Source organism: Pseudonaja textilis, chromosome 13 (genome assembly GCF_049901715.1).
Source record: "Pseudonaja textilis isolate UNSWEBS1 chromosome 13, rPseTex1.2, whole genome shotgun sequence".
NCBI classification, from domain to species: domain Eukaryota; kingdom Metazoa; phylum Chordata; class Lepidosauria; order Squamata; family Elapidae; genus Pseudonaja; species Pseudonaja textilis.
The window spans coordinates 6,927,538-6,951,395 of NC_142002.1; the positions used below are offsets into that span (position 1 = coordinate 6,927,538).

Sequence of the window (23,858 nt, forward strand, 5' to 3'; positions counted from 1 at the left end):
ACATTTCTGTGGTTGTGTGGACAACGTGACTATACCCCAAGGTGCACGGAATGCAGTTACTGTACCTTCCCACCCAAGTGGTACCTATTTATCTACTTGCATTTGCATGCGTTCAAATTGCTAGATGGGCAGGAGCTGAGGAACTGAGGTGAGTATCAGAAGCTCACCCAGTCATGCAGGACTTGGGTTTTGAACCCAGGCTGTCACATTTCCAGATAACAAACTCAGCATCTTTAATGGCTGAGCCATCACCTCTCCTCCCCCCCCCCCCCCCCCCCTCCACAGCAAAGCCTTTATACTGTATGTATAAAGACCTGTTCTTTTTGAATCTTGTTGAAAAATAATGGTGGGAAATGGTGCACGTCACTTGGATGAGTAAGAAATGAGGAGGAGTAGAAGATATTCTGCAACGGGGGGTGTGGGGGGGGATAGCTTAATTTGGAGGCAAGCCAGTTTTACAGGCATAAGAGAATGACAAGAAGAAAGACCTAAGGTTGTTTAGAAGATAATTGAGTAAATCAAAGCTGATTGTGACTTTTTTATTTACTTTAGTGGTGCCCAATGTTACAAATAATCTAAGCCACCCTGAATTTCAGAACAAGAATGGCTATTACATTTACAAAGGATTCAGTCTGCTATATATGTGTCTTCCTAACAGTTATCTAGCATCCTGGAAACCAGGAACTGAAAATGGCTTGCATCCCATCCCCAAACAGATGACGTTGTCAATCCTCCTTACCTTCCTTTTAGTGTCAGTTCCAAGAGTAAAGAGCAATGACCAATAGAAGCTCATTTGGAGCATGTAATACCAATACTGGGAGGGGAGCATGGGCTGCAAAGAGAGTGTGAAAAGAGAAAAGGCAATTACGTTTTTGGTTAGAGAGGGAGTACATTTGTTCCAGAGCAGGAGAGAAAGTGCTGATAATAGAACATTGCACACCAAAACAGCTAGACAAAGAACAGTTTTTTTCCACCCATGACATCATTGCTAAAGACCTAATTCCCACCACATGTGTTATGCCCTGGAAGGTCAAACCACAGAGTAGAGCTGCATTACTACAGTCTTATTCTTCACAACTTTCTTATTGACTATTCCTTTGGCACCTTATGAGTATAACTTTGTTGTTGGCATCATAAGATTTATGTTGATTGCTTTTATATAGTTTCCTATTATGTTGATTGTATTTTAGGATTATGATCATGATTTATCACTTCTTGCTTTTATGTACATTGAGAGCTTATGTATCGGAGACAAATTCCTTGTGTCCAATCACATTTAGCCAATAAAGATTTCCTACTCTACTCTACCCTACCCTAGATCTAATCTAATCTAATCTAATCTATTCTAATGAAACAAAGATTGGAACAATAAATACTAGAAGAAGAGCAGAGCCTGGGGAATAGAGTCAAGAGAGGAATCAGTTTGGAATCAATACATCCACACAAGCAGTCCAGCCCTCCTTGAATCCCATTAAATCTTAATTAGCACCAATTTAATGCTGACTTTTAGTTGACTAGATTCTTCTGTCTAGGCATGAGCAATGAATCTTCTTAACTGGAACTTAAAGCATAGTCCTGATTCATCACACCTGATATTAACCTCATGAAGAATCAGGCTTATACAATTAAGTTCCAGTTAAGAAGATTTATCACCATCGTACCTTTGAGTTCTCCCTATAGCCAGAACGGACCTGGTAGGCCTGTCATTGTAAAATGAGGGCTACCTATATCACTCAAGGAAGCAAACATAACCTAATGTCAACTAAAAAGATACTCCTTTGGTCTTTTTAGCTTCCAGCAGAAAGGGAGTAGGGGAAAACAGTGCATTCCTCAAATGCCTAGATAATCGTCCTGGCAGCCCAATGTTGCTGGAGCATAAGATTATTGCTGGAGAGCATGATTGGCTATGGATGTGTCCCATTGGAGAATATACATCCGGTGGGTGGGCGGAAGACCAGGGTCATGGGGGAAATGAATGATGTATTTTAGTGTTGGGTGCATCCAGATAACACCAACATGGCCACTTCTAATAAATCAATTTTCTTTTCTCTGAGAGATATGGCTAGAGACTTATGATTTGATTGGAGGTGGATTATACCTAATATGTCTAATGCAGTGCATTCTAGTAATATCAGCAATAATAGTATTCCTATTGATGTATGTTGAAGCTAGGACACTGTTTGTGATCTGCTGATTCTTATTTGTTTCATCATGGTAGCAGCTCATGACAACATGAGAACACTTCATTTACCACCTTCCCCTAAGGGAATCCTATGCTACTGGAATCTGCAATCCCGAATGGTGAAAAAAGCTATTTATGGGCCATCAAAAATGAAGGCAGGAATATTTCTTCACACAAAATCAACAGTGGTATCTCCAAAGAACCAGTAAGACACTCACGTGGTTTGGATAGTTGAGCCATACTTGCCAAAGGTCATAAAACCAGGATTTCTAGAAGGAATATAGAAGGAGACAGAAAACAACGATCAGTGTTTCCACATGATCTTATAGACAGCGATCTCTCATCCCTTGATTGGCAGTTTCTATTCACTGGATGCAATACTGTTGAAGACCATTACAACATATTTTTACTTGAAGTCAAAAGAGTCATCAATCTATATGTACCAATAACAACTCCCAAAACCAGAAAAAAACAAATTACCCATAACAATAAGGAAGCTTCAATCCAAAAAGAGACCACTTTGGTGAAAAAACAAATTTGGTCACATTGCCAACTTCAAAAGCTGATACAAAAATTTATGCCACTAGATAAAGATTGAATGCACCAATTATCACATTAAACAAGAGGAAAACCTTCTATATACCAATTCCACCCACGCTTTCTACAATTTTGTAAACAACAAACTAAAAGACTTAAGGTCCATCCCACCCCTGAAAGGACCTAATAGTAAAGACTGTAACAACAACATTAAAGCCAACCTTTTTGATACATTCTTTGGCTCAGTATTTGTAAACAGCAATGGATCATGCCCAGTATTTCCTAGTCGAACAACAGACAGCTACAATGATCTAATACGTATCGATTTTACAGAAGACAATGTTGAAAAAGCATTAGACAATCTAAAACCATCTCTATCTATTGGACTGGATGGAATATGTGCCTACTTCTTAAAAAAGCTATCCACTGCCATAGCCAAACCTCTAGGCATAATTTTTGAAAAATCTTTCAGAACCAGTTCCTTGCCTAACCTATGGTCACAAGCCACGGTCATCCCCATCTTCAAAAAGGGAGACCCCAGCCTAGTTGAAATTTATAGACCAATCTCTTTATGCTGTGTTATCTGTAAAGTAATGGAATCAATTATTAACCAATCCATTATCCTCCACTTAGAGACAAACAAACTACTCTCTAATAAACAATTTGGTTTCAGAAAAATACTATCCTGTAATCTGCAACTCTTACACTCCACCCTAAGAAGGAGGCAATGGTTAAACCACTTCTGGAAAATCTTTCCATAAAAAGCTGTAGAGCTTATCCAGGCAATCTCTGTGAATCCAGTCTGCTAATAGATAGATAGATAGATAGATAGATAGATAGATAGATAGATAGATAGATAGATAGATAGATAGATGATAGATAGATAGATAGAGATAGATAGAGATAGATAGATAGATAGATAGGTAGGTAGGTAGGTAGGTAAGTAGGTAGGTAGATAGATAGAGATGGATAGAGATAGAGACAGACAGACAGACAGACAGATAGATAGATAGATAGATAGATAGATAGATAGATAGATAGATAGATAGATAGATAGATAGATAGATAGATAGATAGATAGATAGATAGATAGATAGATAGATAGATAGATAGATAGATAGATAGATAGATAGATAGATAGATAGCCATGCACTGTAACGTACCTAGAAAATGCAAAATTGGATGTGAAATGATTCATTCACAAGTGGATCCTCAAAAGGAGAAGCATGTTAACCGCAAGCAAATCAGGCTTTCTTACTGACAGATTTATTCGTCTACAATATAGCCCAATGCTAGATGTTCTTTGCAAGGTTTAAAATAATAAAGAGGTTAATATAAACCTGATTCCTTAAACCGTAAAAGCTAAAGAGGTTGATAATTAGCAGCGGGACAGGAAATGAGCATAATAGAGCTGTAGCAGGACTGAATCGATAGACTAACATCCTGAGAATGGCCCCAGAGAACTGAACAAGTGTTTTGATTGTAAAGATCCTGAGAAATTGAAAAATAAGTTTGTTTTTTTAAAGAAAAATGTTTTCTTGGTATTGAAGCCGCTACAATATGGGCAAAGCCAAGGTTCTCTTTGGAGAGTGTCCCAGTCCAGAATTTTTCCATTAGCATTTTTAATAGTCATTTATTTGCTGTTGACTTATTAGTTTGCTGTCCCATCTGTCCATCAGAAGCCCAAGCAGCTTCCAGGGGTCTCCCCCTTTAATTTTTTAATCCCCACAACAGGACGGTGAGGTAGATTGTTCAGATGGGGCTGGCTGGCCCAAGTTCACACCAGGAGTTTCCATGTCTTGTTTTAGATAAGGGTTCTCTAATAAGAGGATGCAGAACTTTGTGTAACCTCCAATTCATTAAAGTGTTGGCAAATGGCTTTGATAAAACTGCCAAGACAATTGCATGAAGACAGCCAAGCTGGGCTGCAAGACATCTGTATCTTTAAGAATTATGGAATTATAGGACCACGGAAGTCCAAAAATTCTTCCCTCACAGTTCATTTTCTTACAGTGCAAATATGCGGGTACAGTTCCTGCTTAATGCCTCATCTGGTTTAATTCTCTTAATTTTAATTCTTCAAACAAAAATGAAAAAAACCTCCCTCCTGCCTCAAAATGAGAAATTCCTGATTATCACAATGACTCTATCTGGATAATAACAGTAGACATTTAGAACGGAAGAGGTTATGGAAACAAAGATGAAATAAATGTGTAACTAAATAACGAAACATTGAATAATTAGGATAAGTAAACCTGATGATGAACAGAATTAGAGGATCATGGTTATAAATGTGATTTCCTACGTTTGTAATGTTTGATATTATTAACCAAGTATATAGATAAAGCTGAATAGAGTGTTTAATTAAATAAGGGGAAATGTTTAATAAGTGAAGATCATGGTGGATAGATTTTGAGAATAGTTGTAGTTATTGTATGCATAAGGTTTATTACTTGTATTTAAAAGAGATTGTACCCAGACAGTACAGTGCCATTGTAGATATGGAAAATTTATATATAACAAAGAAAATTGCAGCAATAATAACAATAGCAATAATAATAATAACAATAACAACAAAACAACAACAACAAAGCAACAATAAAAATAAAAATAAAAAACAGTAGAAGTAGAAGCTTATCCTCCTTTGGGGGAGATTGCATTTGTCTTTATCCTAACCCAAGTTTAACAACTCATGGGAAGCTGCTGTTAAAAAAACAACCTCAGATTAGACCATGGAGACCACTGGAGTCCTCCCTCCCAGCTCCATATTTAACTTACATCACAGAGAAATATAATTCCAGCAATAAATGAAGTACTGTAGAATAAACATCGCCAACTGCAAAGAAATAAAATGAATGTTAGGACCAAGGAGTTCACATGGACACAGAAGAAGATGGTAAAGATAGAACAGGTCTAATCTTCTTAGCTAGGAAAACAGTACTGCCTGTTTAAACCATCTCTCTCTCTTCCTGCATGAACTTGCCTCATCGTTATTATTTATATTAACTACAGTGATTTGAGCCACTTTGAAGTCTAAGTTCAAAATAAGCCAGAGTACTGACAGAAACTATTTGTAGGTAGGGTTGAAATATGGGATTTGTGGTGCTCTCTGAGCTTAGTTGTTTTCTTGCAAATATTTCTTTTCCCAAACTAAATAGCACCATCAGTGCTAGCTAGTCTGGCTAACTAACTAGCATTGATGATGTTATCTAGTTTGGGGGATGAAATGCTTGCAAGAAAACAACCAAGCTCAGAGAGCACCAAGCAGGAATAAATTGGTATTATCTAAACACACACACACACACAAGCACACACACACACACACACACACAGACACACACACACATGCTCGAGAGGAAGCACAGGATATGGAAATAATTAGAACAGAAGAATAAATTAATTTCTAATCCTCATATTCAGATTTGCCTTTGGAAACTCAAACTACAGCTTCAGTGCATACAAGGTTGGTTGGAGACGGTTAAAAAAGTCAAGATGGCAACTGCAATTTTGCGTTCGAAGCTGTAATGTAATATAATCAATGGAGAATTTGCAAGACAAGGCTCACTGATAACAGGATAATACTAGTTATATTATTATTGTTGTTGTTGTTGGTTGCCAGATGTTTGGACTGGATTTGACCTTTTTAATCACTTATCAAGTCCATCCCAAGGACCTGAGATAGGTAGTTCGATAATATTATGAATTTATGTTGACTGACAACAAAGGAAATATCTGGTTATACAATACCCAGAATGCCATTAAATGTCAAATTTCGGGCTATTTTTCTACCTGAGAAGATTTTTCTTTTTTTAGAAACAGAGAATAGAGGAGAGTGGGCTCTTTTCTTACCAAGCTTCCTTGAATTTTTTATGCAGAGTTGGGATTTCTAGGTTGCGTCTTCGCCTGAACCATTTTTCCACCTGGTGCACGGTCCAGTTACACTTTTTAGCTAGTCTACGTGTTTCTGACTGCAAGGTTGGAGAAAGAAGGAGGGAGAAATCAGTGAGGCACATGCTGGAAGTCAAGGAATCAAAACAAGAACTGCAGCTTCTATGCCAGGGAGGAAGAAGAGATGAGGGAGGAGGAGGAGGACGAGGAGGAAGAAGAGAAGGAGGAGGGAAAAGAGGAGGAAGAGGAGAAAGTGGAGTGGAGTAGAGTAGAGTAGAGTAGAATAACAAGAGTTGCAAGGGACCTTGAAGGTCATCTAGTCCAACCCCTTGCCCAAGCAGAGACCCTACACTATTTCTGACAGAGGGCAGTCCAGTCTCTTCTTGAAAGCTTCCAGGAATGAAGCTCCCACAACTTCTGTTCCATGGGTCGATTGTCCTCACTGTCAGAAAGTTTCTCCTTATTTCCAGGGTGAATCTCTCCTTCTTCAGTTTCCATCCATTATTCCTTGTCTGGCCTACAGGCGCTTTAGAAAATAGCTTGACCCCCTTCCTCCTCTCTGTGGCAGCCCCTCAAATATTGGAAGACTGCTATCCTGTCTCCTCTGGTCCTTCTCTTCACTAGACTAGCCAGGCCCAGTTCCTGCAACTGTTCATTGTATGTTTTAGCCTCCAGCCACCCATAAAAAGCTTGGTTGCTCTTCTCTGCATTCTTTCTAGAATCTCAACATCTTTTTCTAATGTGGTGACAGGAGGAGGAGGAGGAGGGGAAGGAAAATGAGAAGAGGGAGAGGAAGGAAGAGGAGGTTACTGACCATCAGAGAGTAAATGTATTTGCTAGATAAAAAAAAAGTGTCATGAAACAAAAAGTCATTTTAAAAAGCATGATATACAAACCAAGAAATGTTAATGGTTTAAGCTTTCATAGACTGGAGACTATGGACAGAGAAGGGCAGCAAAAAAGACTAGAGGAGACATAATAGCCGTGTTGCAATATTTGAGGAGCTGCCACAAAGAAGAAGGGGTCAAACTATTCTCCAAAGCACCTGAGGGCAGGAGAAGAAGCAACGGATGGAAACTAATCAAGGAGAGAAGCAACTTAGAACTAAAGAGGAATTTCCTGACAGTCAGAACAATTAATCAGTGGAATGACTTGCCTCCTGAAGTTGTAAATGCTCCAGTGCTGGAAGTTTTTAAAAAGAGATCGGACAACTGTTTGTTTGAAATAGCAGAGGGTTTGCTGCTTGAGCAGAGGGCTGGACTAGAACAGGGGTCGCCAACCTTTTGGACGTCAGGGACCACCAAACTCATAATTTTAAATCCTGCGGACCACTAATATGAATTTTGACTGACGGTATCTTGCTGATGTTGGTGGGAAAGTTGCCCCCATATTCCAGAGCTGCAGTAGTCAGAGGACTGGCCCTCTGGTCATCCTGGAGCAGCTGCTCCTCCACCTGGGTGCACCGGCCTGCTATAGACTGGAGGAGGTGCTCCGGGATGACCAAAGGGCCAGTCCTGTGACTACTGCCGCTCTGGAATATGGGACCGACTTTCCCACCAACGTCAGCAAGCCACCCTGGGGTGGATTTCCCTCCCCCGCCGTTGGTCTTACCTTCCAGTTCCAGCTCGCGTGGCTCTACTCAAGCTAAGGTTTGCACTCGGCTGAAGGGTGGGGGCCAGTGGGTGGGTGGGCCATGTGGGTGGCGCAGCCTTGTATTCCTGTGCAGCCTGGATTAATTGCTTTGAGGGGTGCTTTGGGGGGGGGGGCATTTCTCTGTGGACCACCAAAATTTTCTCATGGACCACCAGTGGTCCCTGGCCCCCCAGTTGGCGACCACTGGACTAGAAGACCGCCAAGGTCCCTTCCAACTCTGTTATTCTGTTTTTCTGTGGAGAGCATCACTTTTCTGGTTCTTCTGCTCTTCAAAGCTGCTCCACCTACTTACGACTTCTACTGTCATTATCTGCAGCACTTATGACATAATTCCCAATCAATGAAAAATGCATCAGGATGCATCTCATTGTGCTGCAAAGGGTTGGGAATTCAACACTACGCTAAGCACACCGGATTTACCCACACCCTTCCCATGCCACCCGTTGTGTTGAAACTCCATCACGATTAAAAAGTTCAGACTATAAGAATCTTCCAATAGCAGTTGCCTAGTTGTGAAGCAATTTTGTTTGCTTGTGCCTAAGAAAACAGAATGATCAAGATTAGAACAATTAGCCAGTGGAACAACTTGCCTTCAGAAGTTGTGGATCCTCCAACACTGGAAGTTTTTAAGAAGAGATTGGATAACCATTTGTCTGGAATGGTACAGGGTTTCCTATAAGCAGGGGGTTGGACTAGTAGACCTCCAAGGTCCCTTCCAACTCTGTTATTCTATTCTATTCTATTCTATTCTATTCTATTCTATTCTATTCTATTCTATTCTATTCTATTCTATAGTCTATTCTATACTATTCTATTCTATTTTCTATTCTATTCTATAGTCTATTCTCTATTCTCTATTCTATTCTATATTCCTATTCTATTCTATTTTCTATTTTATTCTATTCTTTGCTTGGAGAATTCTATTCTATATTCTACTCTACTCTACTCTACTCTACTCTACTCTACTCTACTCTACTAAGATCACCTAAATGAGATATCCACATCCTCCCCTATAAAGGACATTTATTTACGTTTTGGATTTTGTTACGTTTGTGTTACACTCCGGGTCATCACAATCACATTTTTGACCATTGCAGTGTCCTGGGGTCACGTGATCCTCTTTGTCGACCTTCCGACAAGCAAACTCAATGGGGAAGCCAGATTGATTGAACAACCATGTTACTAACTCAACAACTGCAGTTGTTCACTTAACCACCGTGGTAAGAAAAGTCATAAAATGGGGCAAAACGCTTTCACCTAGCCCCAGAAATGTTGCGCTTAAATGTGGTCGTACATTGAGGACCACCTGTTTGAAGAGGTGGCGGCAAAGTGATTTACAATTGGCCAACTCCATCAGTTGAAGCTGTGTTTCTCAACCTTGGCGACTTTACAATGGGATGGACAGCCTGTGTGGACTTCAGCAGCATGGAGGGTTGGGGAATTCTGAAGTCCACACACCTTAAAGTTCCTCAAGGTTGAGAAACACAGAGTTGAGACTTGTAAGAAGCATACAGAGGGCTAACAAGATTGGGAAAATTCCAGGTGTTACTGGACTATAATTCTGGCACCTCTCTCTGTGAGCTATAATTGCCTGGAGTTCTTCATTCTCTGAAGGTTGATAGGTTTTAGTAAGGCCACACCTAGAGTACTGCATCCAGTTTTGATCACCACACTATAAAAAAGATGTTGAGACTCTAGAAAGAGTGCAGAGAAGAGCAACCAAGCTTTTTATGGGCGGCTGGAGGCTAAATCATACGATGAACACTTGCAGAAATTGGGCATGGCTAGTCTAGTGAAGAGATGGACCAGGGGAGACATGATAACAGAGTTCCAATATTTGAGGGGCTGCCACAGAGAGGAGGAAGGGGGTCAAGCTATTTTCTAAAGTGCCTGTAGGCCAGACAAGGAATAATGGATGTAAACTGATCAAGGAGAGATTCAATCTGGAAATGAAGAATTTCCTGACAGGGAGAGCAATCAACCCATGGAACAAGTTGCCTTCAGAAGTGGTGGGAGCTTCATCACTGGAGGCTTTCAAGAAGAGACTGGACTGCCATCTGTCGGGAATGATGTAGTGTCTCCTGCTTGGGCAAGTGGGGTTAGACTAGATGACCTACAAATTCCCTTCCAACTCTGCTAATTTGTTAATTTGTCTACCATTCCTTGGCTGGATAGAAAGGTAGAACCAGGCAGTGATTTGGGGCATGAAAGTCACCCAGGAAACTTTTTTTTTGTTTTTTTAAAGAAAGAATCCTCACCTGAGATGGCTTTTTTGCGCATTCTTGGAAAAAATTTTCAAGGGTGGGATTATCCAGTGGTTTGATCCGCTTTGTATCCTTTATGCCCAAGTAGTCAGCCAGAGGAAGAGCAATATATCTGAAAGACAATTAAAAAGGGAAGCTTGTAAATGTAATGATTTCAATATGAGGCTAGCTATACGATAGCACAGGAAAATGAAGTGCTCCCTACTTGGGCTGAAGGACAGGTTTTCAGCATTCATGATTGCAACCCATTTGCTTTGTCTCATGGGGAATTGTGGAGTGCCCATTCAGCATTGTGTTGCATCATTTCTTCATTTGCACAGCTTAGTTAGTCCATGTTCCAGGACAAGTGAGTCTTCCTTAAATTGGGCATCTTCCAAAGGGTTTAAGACAAAGAATTTCCATCTAACACACCTCTGAGATGGCAGATCCAACCTATTTCCCTCTAGTAGTTAAGAAAGTTATACCACAGGTGCATGGCACAGTGGAACGTGGTTTTCAGCTTCACTCAAATTATCTCTTAAATGATGTGGTTAACATAAGAATACTACTTTAGTCAGAGACCAGACTCCATTGAATTCTACCTGATGGCAACCCTTTCTTTTTCCGTACCTGAGCCTGGAGCCTGGAGAAGGGTCAAGAGAGGAATCAGTCTAGAATCGTTACATTGCTATAAGCATTCAAAATCCAACCCCTCTTGAATTCTGTTGACCCTTACCTGGTGTCAATTTAGTGCTGACTATTAGTTTATCAGATTCTTGTGTAGAGGCATCTAAATCTAAGTCACCTTAACTGGAACTGGAACTTATAGTCCCCATTTTTCGTATTTGACAACCTGTGGATGTGTTAATTCTGCTTCTCTTTTTCACTTACAATTTATCTCTACGCATCTTTTTTACTTTACCTTCACTTTAAACAAAGCACACAGATGAAGCTTCATTGGCTCAAGATGGGCAGCTATACAAATGGAAATTAATAAGTAAGTAAGTAAGCAAATAAATAAATAAATAAATAAATAAATTAGACTCCAAGTGAACAAAGGATTACGCCTTCACGTAATTTGCATTTCCATAATCATTATCAATTTTTGAAACCGAATCAAGATATCTCAAGACTTATCATTTTAAAGCTGAAAACATCTCACTAAAAGCTACAAAAATAAATAGTGGAAAGGAAGCCCTTGAGATATTTCATAAGATTAAAAATCAAATATGGGAGAAAAAATGAATTTTTGGAGCAGGAAAAAAAAAGATTTTAAATAAGAGAGAATTTTTACCTTTCAACAAAGAACCTGATAACCAACATCACAAAGGCATATGGGATTGTGGCAAACAATTGTCGTGGTTTGGGAAAGATGTATCCATTATGATCTTCTAAATCTGCCCACGTGCAGTTAGCAGGCATCCAGATGTTCTCCCACCAAAACCAGCTGTACGCAGTTTGTATTATTTGATGCATTGTTGAGTGGGCTGAAAAGAAATGAAAAAGCAAATTAGTTTCATTTATAGGTTAAAAATGATGGAACCAAACAAGCCTTAGCTGAACTGGAGACTTGGAGATTAAACCATATGAAGAACAGTTGCAGATGTTGGGTCTGGCTAATTTAAAGAAAAGAATTAGGGGAGACATGATAGCAGTATTCCAGTATATATGTGTGTGTATGTGTGTGTGTGTGTGTGTGTGTGTGTGTGTGTATGTATGTGTATGTATGTATGTGTGTGTGTGTGTGTGTGTGTGTATATATATATATATATATATATATATATATATATATATATATATATATATATATATACACACACACACACAAATTTATTTGGGTTTTCACATAAAAACATAATACAAATAAAACATCTTTTTTGAGAATAGCATGATCCCAGGTTATCACTTCTTCATACAGACACAAACTCAATTTCATATTCACCTTTGTGTTCTATTCCATATCTTATTACTATTTTAATATTTTATCCATAATTTTTCCCCTCCCTCGGTTTTCTCAACTTTATTTTTAATTATCTCATATCTAAATTCAATTATATATCTTTTTCTAAGTTTCAGTGTCTTTCCAATCATTATATTTATACTTTTGTCTGTCCTGTTTCAATTTCATATTATCTTTTCTCATTAAACAACTTTTCCCCTGTAGTTACTAATTGGAGTATGACACCTTTATATCTTTTAATTTTATCAATTCAACTCTTATTTAAACTTCAATTTATGCCTTTAAAATTATAACATTCAATATAGTACATAACTTCCAATCAAATTCTGCTTGGTACATTCTTAAAATACACACTATATTCTTAAATATTTATCTATCTATCTATCTATCTATCTATCTATCTATCTATCTATCTATCTATCTATAACAATAGTAAATAAAACACTCATTCCATTCAATTCAATTCTATCATTAATATTAGTTAGAATCTTAACATCTTTAACATTTCTTTTCAATTGAATATCATACATTTTCCATAATTAATTCTTTTTTTTCCATATTTATCTTCACTTATATTTTTATAAATCATTAATAATAATTAAAATGTTCCCATCCTTTCCTAATTTCATTCTCTCATTCACTTTATTTCATTTATTTATTAACAAACATTCCACTGCATTACAATAAGTATTTTATCATCATTTTAGTCATACATTGTTTCATATTTTCTAAAATTATTTCTATTTCTAATATAACAATACTATCTTATGTACCTTTTGCAGAATCCCTTTTTCAATTAAATTTTCACCCATTATCTCTAAATAGGCTTATGCTTTGAATCCATGCTTTCAACATTTTCCCTTTCTCTATATCTTGTTTCTGTCTTTTATAACTTCTTTTCCTTTCCTTCTTCCCGCTCTTCTTCTCCCTCCCCTTTTTGCCCCTTGTCTCTCTACTTCTAATTCTCTCTTCTGTGATCCTCTCTTCTGTTGCTTCCTAATATTGTAATTATTTTTCAAACTATTCTTTTTTTTGGTTGTTTTTTCAAATCTTAAACTTTTCACTCTCTTTCCCCCCTTTCTTTCCCCCACATAAAATTACTTGATCATTAAAGATGGCTTCTTCTTTGTCCCAACTTTCTTGTTCTACAAGTGTTTCTTTTGTTTCTCATAGTTCCAGATCTCCATTTCTAAAAATTGAAATACGAAGCCAAAAGAACCTCTTTCTTCTTGTGCATCTTCTTTGTTTTAAAAGTTCCATTTTCAGTTCTTCTAAAAGTGATGCCATTTTAAACACTTTAAAAAAACCATCTGATTGATTTTAGTCATTTAAATGCAATAGCCAAAAATCCAAAAATCACCAAGTAATCCAAATAATCCAAATCTATTTCTTCTTGCTTCTTTTTTCTACTTTCTCTTCCTGTGGTTCTATTATTTTGTTACAAAGTTTCAGTTAGAATGTATCTTTTAGATCCTGCCCTTTTATTCTTTTCTTTTCTCTCCTTTCCTGCTTTTAAAGGTTTTTGAATATCCGAAAGTCTTTATTATCCCTTTGACATTTTATTTTCAGCTTAAATGCCTATTGATGTCAAAGTGGATTTTTGTCATTTTCTTACTTAAATCTCTTAGCTGTCAGTATAAGGAAGGGAAGAAAAAGAAAAGCCAAATCCTTTCCCTTCCTCTCTTATTCGTTGCTTCAAAGTCTTCTTTGGGAACAATGTTATTTTTATAGTTCAAATTCCAGGCTACCTTATGTTGTTGCTTTTTCAGTTTAACCTGGTCAACCAAAACTTTCTTTTCTTGTCTTCCTCCTGCACATTCCTTTCTGGTTGAGTTCTTCTTTGAGGTGGCCATTTCTGACCACCGCTGCAACCGCCTTTGGGAAAGGGAGTAATGGCTGGCCAGCTGACCCTGCTGGTGGTCTCCCCCTCTTCACTACCTCTTTGGGATGGCTTAGCCCCGAATCCAGCCAGTTCAGGGCGCTCCAGCGGCAAGCACGGATTGAAACTGCACACGATCGTGGATTCCTTGTGAACACTTATACATTTTCATAATTAATTCTTTTTTAACATTTCTTTTCAATTGAATATCATATCTTCATTTTCCATAATTAATTCTTTTTTTCCATATTTTATAATATTTTTATCATTAATAATAATTAAAATGTTCCCATCCTTTCCTAATTTCATTCTCTCATTCACTTCATTTCATTTATTTATTAACAAACATTCCACTGCATTACAATAAGTATTTTATCATCATTTTAGTCATACATTGTTTCATATTTTCTAAAATTATTTCTATTTCTAATATAACAATACTATCTTATGTACCTTTTGCAGAATCCCTTTTTCAATTAAATTTTCACCCATTATCTCTAAATAGGCTTATGCTTTGAATCCATGCTTTCAACATTTTCCCTGTTTCTCTATATCTTGTTTCTGTCTTTTATAACTTCTTTTCCTTTCCTTCTTCCCGCTCTTCTTCTCCCTCCCCTTTTTGCCCCCTTGTCTCTCTACTTCTAATTCTCTCTTCTGTGATCCTCTCTTCTGTTGCTTCCTAATATTGTAATTATTTTTCAAACTATTCTTTTTTTTTTTGGTTGTTTTTTCAAATCTTAAACTTTTCACTCTCTTTCCCCCCTTTCCTTTCCCCCACATAAAATTACTTGATCATTAAAGATGGCTTCTTCTTTGTCCCAACCTTCTTGTTCTACAAGTGTTTCTTCTTGTTTCTCACAGTTCCAGATCTCCATTTCTAAAAATTGAAATACGAAGCCAAAAGAACCTCTTCCTTCTTGTGCATCTTCTTTCTGTTTTTTAAGTTCCATTTTCAGTTCTTCTAAAAGTGATACCATTTTAAACACTTTTAAAAAACCATCTGATTGATTTTAGTCATTTAAATGCAATAGCCAAAAATCCAAAAATCACCAAGTAATCCAAATAATCCAAATCTATTTCTTCTTGCTTCTTTTTTCTACTTTCTCTTCCTGGGGTTCTATTATTTTGTTACAAAGTTTCAGTTAGAATGTATCTTTTAGGAATCTTGTCAAGGTTCCAGGCAGACTCCTCCATTTTTCCAGATCCCGCCCTTTTATTCTTTTCTTTTCTCTCCTTTCCTGCTTTTAAAGGTTTTTGAATATCCGAAAGTCTTTATTATCCCTTTGACATTTTATTTTCAGCTTAAATGCCTATTGATGTCAAAGTGGATTTTTGTCATTTTCTTACTTAAATCTCTTAGCTGTCAGTATAAGGAAGGGAAGAAAAAGAAAAGCCAAATCCTTTCCCTTCCCTCTCTTATTCGTTGCTTCAAAGTCTTCTTTGGGAACAATGTTATTTTTTATAGTTCAAATTCCAGGCTACCTTATGTTGTTGCTTTTTCAGTTTAACCCGGTCAACCAAAACTTTCTTTTCTTGTCTTCCTCCTGCACATTCCTTTCTGGTTGAGTTCTTCTTTGAGGTGGCCATTTCTGACCACCACTGCAACCGCCTTCGGGAAAGGGAGTAATGGCTGGCCAGCTGAGGAGGAGAAATGTGGCTCTCCTTGACCCTGCTGGTGGTCTCCCCCCTCTTCACCACCTCTTTGGGATGGCTTAGCCCCGAATCCAGCCAGTTCAGGGCGCTCCAGCGGCAAGCACGGATTGAAACTGCACACGATCGTGGATTTCGGTCCATCACTGAAGAAGCTCAAACCAGAAGTCACAACAGTATTCCAGTATATGAGGGGCTGCCACAAAGAAGAAGGGCTCAATTTATTCTTCAAAGCATCAGAGGGCAGAACAAGAAATAATGTTTGGAAACTGATCAAGGAGAGAAGCAACCTGGAATTAAGAAGAAATTTCCCTACAATGAGGACAATTAACCAGTGGAACAGCTGGACTCCAGAAATCATGGCCACGCCATCACCGGAGGGTTTTAAGAAGAGACTGGACAGTCACTTGTCTGAAATTGTATGGGTTCTCCTGCTTGAGCAGGGGCTAGAGTAGAAGACCTCCCTTCCAGCTCTATTCTGTTGTGTTCTGTTCTGTTCCATTCTGTTCCATTGTGATGACCCAGAGTGTAACACAAATTAACAAAATCCAAAACATAAATAAATGTCCTTTAATGCCTCCAACTTGGCCTCACTGTTCAATAATTCTCAGTTGGAGATAAAACGTATTCAAAAATAGTCTTTAAAAGAAAGCAATACAGTCTGAACTTAATGAGCAGAGAGAGGTGAAATAAAAAACTAAAACAAACTACAATGAAGGAATTTCCACAATGGACCAGGATAAATACTTACCAAATTCAAGAGATAACAAGGCACAGTCTGTTGGAAGGACGTCAACCAAGATAACTTCAGCCCAAAATAACACACGCTTTGCTTCTGTCAATGCTGTGTTTTAACTGTCTCTCTTATATACTATTCTCCCCAGCTGCAACCAATGAGGAGGATCATGGCCTCTTCCTCTCTCATAAGCCAAGTTGTTTCTTTCTCCGTTCCTCCCTGCATGTCCTAGGATGAAGGGGGGGTGGGCCTGGTTCTACCTCTGACTGCCCAGCCAGCCTCTGCCCTTCCCCAGCCTCCTCCACAACCTCCGGAGCCACACCTCCACTCCCTGTCGGCTGTTCCTCCTCCCCCTCAGAGTCCGACTCTACCAAGGGCATGACAGTTCAAACTCCCTTTTAATGCTCCAAATTTCCCCCCAAACGCTCCCATGTTCTTGGCAAGTTCCACGGCAAAGCGTGCGCACGCGCACACACACACACAAACAGCCACCTCTGGCTGCGCCCAATCCAGCAATACAAGGGAACAGGGGAATGAGTCCATGAAGCAAGGAACAAGCAACGTGTCCACAAAGTAGGGAACGAGGTACTGAGTCCACAAAGTCAGGAAAAAGCAAGCAGTCCTGCAAACTCCAAATGACTGTACTGGTACACCAAACTCTACCAATTTAGCATTTGTTCCCCCCCTCCGCACTGCGTCTCCTTAATTCTCAGTCCTCGGGTATGCCTTGTGAAGAGGGGCAGGGTGCTCTCCTCCTGAGCCGTCGGGTCAGCCTGCACTGTTCTCACCTTATCTCCACTCACTCTGTGCTCAGAGATCAGGAGGGGGCGATCCTTGTTCACCGGCTGAGCTCTGTCGCTCTTCATGTCTACTGGTTGCCCTCTCTCGGTCATCTGGGGGGTGGGGGTGCATGCAGGAGGGTGGGACACATGCGTAAGGATGCATGCATGTGTGCAGGGGGCGGGACGCATGCGTGGGGATGTGTATGTATTGCATTTTGGGGATGCACGCATAGACGTACGCTTTGGGCACTCAGTGTTCTTAGCAATTCTTGAATGACAATTGCTACACCATGACTCCAGTTTAAGGTTCTTGGTTTAAGTGCCACTTGAAACCCTGCTGGGCATAACTCTGAAATTTAATTTATTTAAATTCTCTCCATGTGTCAAGATCATAGGAAAAATATTTCCCTTTCTAAGAAAAAAAAGTCAGGTTTAGATGTTATCGCTTTTCCCTCTTCACTTTTTTTTAGACATTATCACTCTTCCCTCTTCGCTTTTTTTAGACGCTATCGCTTTTCCCTCTTCGCAGAGTAGCATCGGTTAATTATTCAACAGTTTATGGAGATTTTATTTGTCGTATGGCACATTCAGATCACATTTCGATTAAAAGAACACAGATTTAAAAATATAAAATACGTAAATAAAATCTAAAGTATTATAAAGGTATGTCTAGATTACAAAATATAGTTTTTGCTTTATCTGCCGCAGCCAGGAAATCAGATTTACAGAGAAAAGCTCATTAAACACCTTTTGGGGGTTCCTGGACAGACTAGAAATGCCGAGAAAGTTCTTATTTGTCCCTGTGAGACACGTGGGAGTATTTATGACTCTACCACAAATAAATAAACACTAAAAATTAAAAGAAGAGAGGAATGCATATCTCCATGCAATAGCCTGAAGTCTGTTCTTTTTACAACACTTTTATAGCCAACATATTATCAACCCATGAAAAATATGCAGATCCAAAAATCTATGAAACCACTATCCTACGTAAACAGTGGTTGGGTGACTACAACTAGAGAAAATGTTCCAATTTTAAGATCAGAAATCACATCATTAAAATTTCTAAGATATTCATACAAAAATATACCAAATAACTTTTATAAGAATGAATGGAGTCAATTACTTTTTTAAAAAATCACAATCCTGACGCTTGTGAGCCCGTGTCTTTAAATTGCAGCTTAGAACAACATTTTACTGCTGACCAATAAAACTGAATTTTCTTGAATTTCGCAAAGAGAGAGAGAGATTTTTAAAGGCTTCTATTCCCCACATTGTAGGCTGCTCTTTAGAAGATGTTATTGAAGGAGAGATTTAAAAAAAATAAAAAAGGTGTTAGCCTTGTCTTGCACAATTTGCTGTGTGGGAGTGTGGAAGCAAAATAAAGAAATGAAATCTAACCGTAATCATAAAAAGCAATTACAGCAGGGTTGATTCACGGGAAAGAAAACCCACACTTAATAAGATAATTATCTTTTCCAGATTAACGAAAGTAAACTGAGAACCTCAGAACTCTCCATCAGACATGATGTTAATTTTTGTAGAAAACAAGAGCAGTGGGGTTGAGAAGAAGCAAGAAAGGCCAAAATTATACATGACTTGATCTACCATTCAAAATCAATCCCAGATAGCGATGGAAGATAAATTGCAGGAGATCCTGATAGACCTTCATTCAGCAGGTTCTGACCAGTTCTGGAGAACCGGTAGCAGAAATTTTGAGTAGTTCGGAGAAACGGCAAATATCACCTCTGAATGGCCCCGCCTCCATCTATTCTCTGCCTCCCATTGGGTCCCAGCTGATTGGCTGGGTCTTCTTTGGTTGCCCTGCACAGGAGAAAGGAGCTGGAAAGCAGGTTAGCGGGATGGGGAGGGAATGGGGATTTTGCAGCATCATTCCCCTGCCACGCCCACAAAGCCACGCCCACAAAGCCATGTCCACAGAACCAGTAGTAAAAAAAATTGAATCCCACCACTGCTTCTGGGTATCTATTCACAATTTGTATTCTGACAGAAAGAAAATGGTGGATCTACTCCACTCAGAATTCAGACGCTTGGCAACTGACTCATCTTTATGATGGTTGCAGTATCTTGGGGTCAAGTTTTGCAACCCTCTGACCAGCAAAGTCAATGGGCAAGCCAGATTCACTTAACAACCAGGTCACTAATTCAGCATCTGCAGTGATTCGGTTCACAAATGTGTCAGGAAAAGTCATAAACTGAGGCAAAAATTCACTTTCTCACTTAGCAATGTAATTTCTGGGCTCAACTGTGTCCGTAAATCAAGGATTACCTGTACATAACTGAGTAGGAACGTGCTTGTCCATTTAACAGAAGATGAGGACAGTTATAAATTATATTTCTTTTCTTTCTTTCTTTCTTTCTTTCTTTCTTTCTTTCTTTCTTTCTTTCTTTCTTTCTTTATTTATTTATTTATTTATTTATTTATTTATTTATTTCCAGAACAAGGACTTCTCTTTGAAGATTTTATTGGGTTATTTAAAACATTTATATTGCCACTCATCTTCCAACCAGCTCTTGGGTGGTTCCCAGACTTCAAAATGACTCAAAAACTTCAGTTCTTACTAAATACAGAGATCTGTGGGTTGATTGGAACACCTAGATTTACAGATATAGCAAACAACACTACTGGTTTGTTTAGTTTCTTCATCTGAAGTTGTGACGTTGCTATTTATCTCTAAAACACTAAAGGTCCCAGCATCCAATTCTCTATGGAGTGTTTGTTCCCATGTTTATGTTTTGAAAGCATCCTAGAGAGCCTTGGTCCAGTGGTAGCTAACCTTTTTGGGTTCCTATGCCAAAAATTGTGCACGCCAAGTGCGCACTCACTCACGTGCCAGCACCCAGAAGGCAATGTGCCCCCCCACCCGCTGCCCATGCATACACAATTCCCACCACCACCATCCCCTTACCCACACTGTGCCTCACAGCTGATTTTTTGGCCGGTTTGAGGCCTTTTTCGGCCTCCCAGAAGCTTGAAAAAACCCTCTGCAAGGCTTTTCAGGGTGAATAATAGGCCTGTTTTGTCACTTCCGGCATTACAGGAAGTGATGAAACGGGCCTATTCGTCCTGAAAAATCTTGCAGAGGGCTTTTTTCAAGCCTCTGGGAGGCTGAAAAATGCCTCAAACCAGCTGAAATATCAGCTGTGAGGCATGTGCATGTGCAGTGAGGTAAGCTTGCCTGCGGCTCATGTGCCGGCACAAATGGCTCTGCATGCCACTTGTGGCACACGCGCCATAGATTCACCATCACGGGTCCAGATGAAGCCTTTGGAAGATGAAATATCCATCAAGAAAGATGATGGCTTTATGCCAAATGTATCGTATTTTTCAGATGCACTTATTTAGGGATGTCAAACAGCTTTTAGCTATTTTTAATGGCTTTTATCAATACAGGTAGTTCTTGCCTCATTTAGTGACTATTTGAAGATACAACAGCTCTGGAAAAAGCGACTTATAACCGTTTTTCACACTTAAAACCATGGTAGCATCCCCGTGGTCACATGATCTAAATTGGAATACGTTGGCAATTGACATGTACTTATGACAGTTGCAATGTTCCAGGGTTATATGATCACCTTTGCTGAACCCTGACAAGCAACATCAACAAGGAAGCCAGATTTACTTAACAACCATGTTACTAGCTTAACCATGGCAGTAACTCACTTAACAACGGTGGTAAGAAAGGTCATAAAATGGGACAAAATTTCACATGACAATTATCTTGTTTAACAACAGAAATGTTGGGATCAATTGTGATCGTAAATTGAGGATGTACCTGTAAAATATGCTCACATTCATTCATTTATTCATTCATTCAATTTCTGATACTAAATTGTTCCAGGACCACTATATATAAAAATGATGCAAGGTTTATTTATCATACTATAGTGTAGATGTTGCAAAAATAAAAACATAAAAAAATGAAATAATTTAACAAATGCTTTAAAGAAGCGCTGGCCCCTCAACCACCATGAAATTGTTGCACCATATCATAGTGAACTACAAATAAATTTAGACATAGGTATCACGTAAGTTCAGTGTGTGTGGCTTAGTAGTTAAAGATGCTGAGCTTGTCAGCTGGAAAGCTGACAGTTCAGGTTTGAGACTGCCAACAGAGTGAGGTACCATTCTCTGCTGGAGCTCCTGCCCCCTAGCAGTTCGAAAGCATGCAAATGCGAGTAGATAAATAGGTAAAGTAACCACATTCTTTGCGACTCAACATATAGTCAAACTGACCGCATGATGAGAGAAGTGTCTTCGGACAATGCTGGCAACCTCGGCTAAGAAACGGAGATGAGCACCTCCCCTTAGAGTCTGACACAATCGAGCAGGAGAAACCTTTCTCTTTATAATCACTAAATCCAGCCTGTGCATTTAGTTTGTGGTTCAGCGTGTTGAGCAAATCCAGTAATCCAACAAATCCAATAAATTGGAGCAAAAAAAAATAAATGGTTGTCATGAGTTTCCATGGGGGAATATGGGGACATGTTTTACCTAAAAAAAAAAAAAAACTAAAAACCCTGCATTCCAGAGTAGCAGGATTGACTGGTCCTATTCACAAGGCAGAAGCAAGTTTCAGCAATTATGCAAGAACAAATCACATGTTTTGCATCACCATAGTAGTCACTGGTTGAAAATCGGCAGGCCTTGAATGATTTCAGAGAAACAAGAAACTGAACCAGTTTCAGTCTTTATCTTGAACAAAAACACAAGGCAACAGAGGCTGCTGGAACTAGAACAAGGAGTGTTGAGTTCTATCAGGTGAAATGAATAAGAAAGGCAATTTATTATCATGTTATACAGTCCAAGTTCATAACATCTGCCTTGGTGTTTTCCCTTGATTTCCTAAGTTGGTGCTCTAAATTCAATCTTAATCTTTCTCCTGTAACTTTACTAACTTAGACCTGGAATGCTTGCTAGACGTTCATCAAATCTTTCATTTCTTGATATGTAAGTTCAGCTGGAACAGGATTTCTCAATGAAATATATGTTAATGTGGAGATCTGATCATCTTGTCTCTCCTGCCGGTTGACTGGTTAACTTTTTGGATTTTGATCCCCATATGCTAATCAAGCTGGCCATTGATGGGAACTGGAGATTCAAACTTCTAAAAAATCATTGAATACTCCTCTGAATATATCTTTGCTTCAGACCTGAACTGGACACAGAATCCCCGATCATCATTTAAATCAGTTGATTAAAAAAAAATGGTTTAAGCACCAGTTAGATGGGGAAGGCATCTAAAAATAAAGTAAGTAGATTCCAATTCAGATTGGCAATGGGAGCTTATACAAAATGCCTGTATAGTACCATTCTTCCCCGCCAACCCCATGAATGATCCTCAGCCTGTTATAATGAAGTGGAGAAAGAGATATAAGATTGAAAACTGATTGGTTGGCCACTGACCAGTCCATCAGTCCATCCACCCACCCACTCACCTATCCATCCATCCACCCATCCATCTATCCATCTATCCATCCATCCATCCCCGCCTATCTCTGATTTAAAGCTTCCAGTTTGCGGCTACTTACTAGCTTGTTTTTTCTTCCCTGTGTATTTAACAATTTATTAAACTTTGTCACCACAACTCAACACTATCATGGTGTTGTGCTGGATGCTTGCCCCTGGCAAAACACTATTTGTCAAGTGTAAGAAACTGTTGTTCCTACACACCTACTTATTTCTCACTCACTTACAAGAACCTTGACAAACCAACCATACTCTCTGGAGAACAACTAGAGAAACACTCCAGGGGTTTGGAAGGGGAGGGAGCCCAGATATCCACGGCTTCCTCCCCTGTAGGGATTTCAAGCTAACCAGTCCCTTAACTCTACCTCTACTTTGGCTACAGACTCCGCTATACCATTATAATTTTAAGATTATCCAAGAATACCGAATTACTCTTATAATTCACGTAGCAAGTTCATTCACAGGTAGTAATCACCACCTTGGAAAATTTCCTGAAGGCATACAAGAGCTAATCCAGTTAAGAAGCATAGTACTTTACTCTCTCGTTTTTAAGGTCTTTGTCACGAGAGGTGCAGGTTCCTTACTCCTCCACTCTAGAGCACTGATTGGTTTTAATCGCTTAGGAGGTGGCAGGCATGAAATGTTAAACAGATGAACAGGTCCCCAAAGATTGATAAGGACAGGTACAAAGGCTGTGTTATGCAGGAAAACTAGTGTATCTGGACCTTGCTTTATTAAAAAGGTGGGCGGGAACCCACCAGGGAGACCATGTATACTGTACTTAAACAGTCAGTCATGAAATACCAAGATTTCAAAGCGCAGATTCACTTCAATCAACAGTTCAGCAATGCAGTTTA

General features: G+C 39.0%; 1 protein-coding gene across 2 annotated transcripts in view; it reads right to left on the reverse strand.

Annotated features, from left to right (window-relative positions):
* Positions 1-23,858, reverse strand: part of CERS3 (ceramide synthase 3) — a 50,188-nt gene that overhangs the window by 13,482 nt on the left and 12,848 nt on the right. For both annotated transcript variants that reach the window (XM_087941327.1, XM_087941326.1), the window contains exons 2-7: positions 11,798-11,990; positions 10,519-10,636; positions 6,569-6,687; positions 5,498-5,555; positions 2,401-2,451; positions 740-832 (exon numbers count right to left, since the gene is read on the reverse strand). In XM_087941327.1, coding sequence (XP_087797453.1) covers positions 740-832; positions 2,401-2,451; positions 5,498-5,555; positions 6,569-6,687; positions 10,519-10,636; positions 11,798-11,979 — 621 coding nt within the window. In that variant the 5' untranslated portion in view covers positions 11,980-11,990. The remainder of the gene's footprint in view (positions 1-739; positions 833-2,400; positions 2,452-5,497; positions 5,556-6,568; positions 6,688-10,518; positions 10,637-11,797; positions 11,991-23,858) is intronic.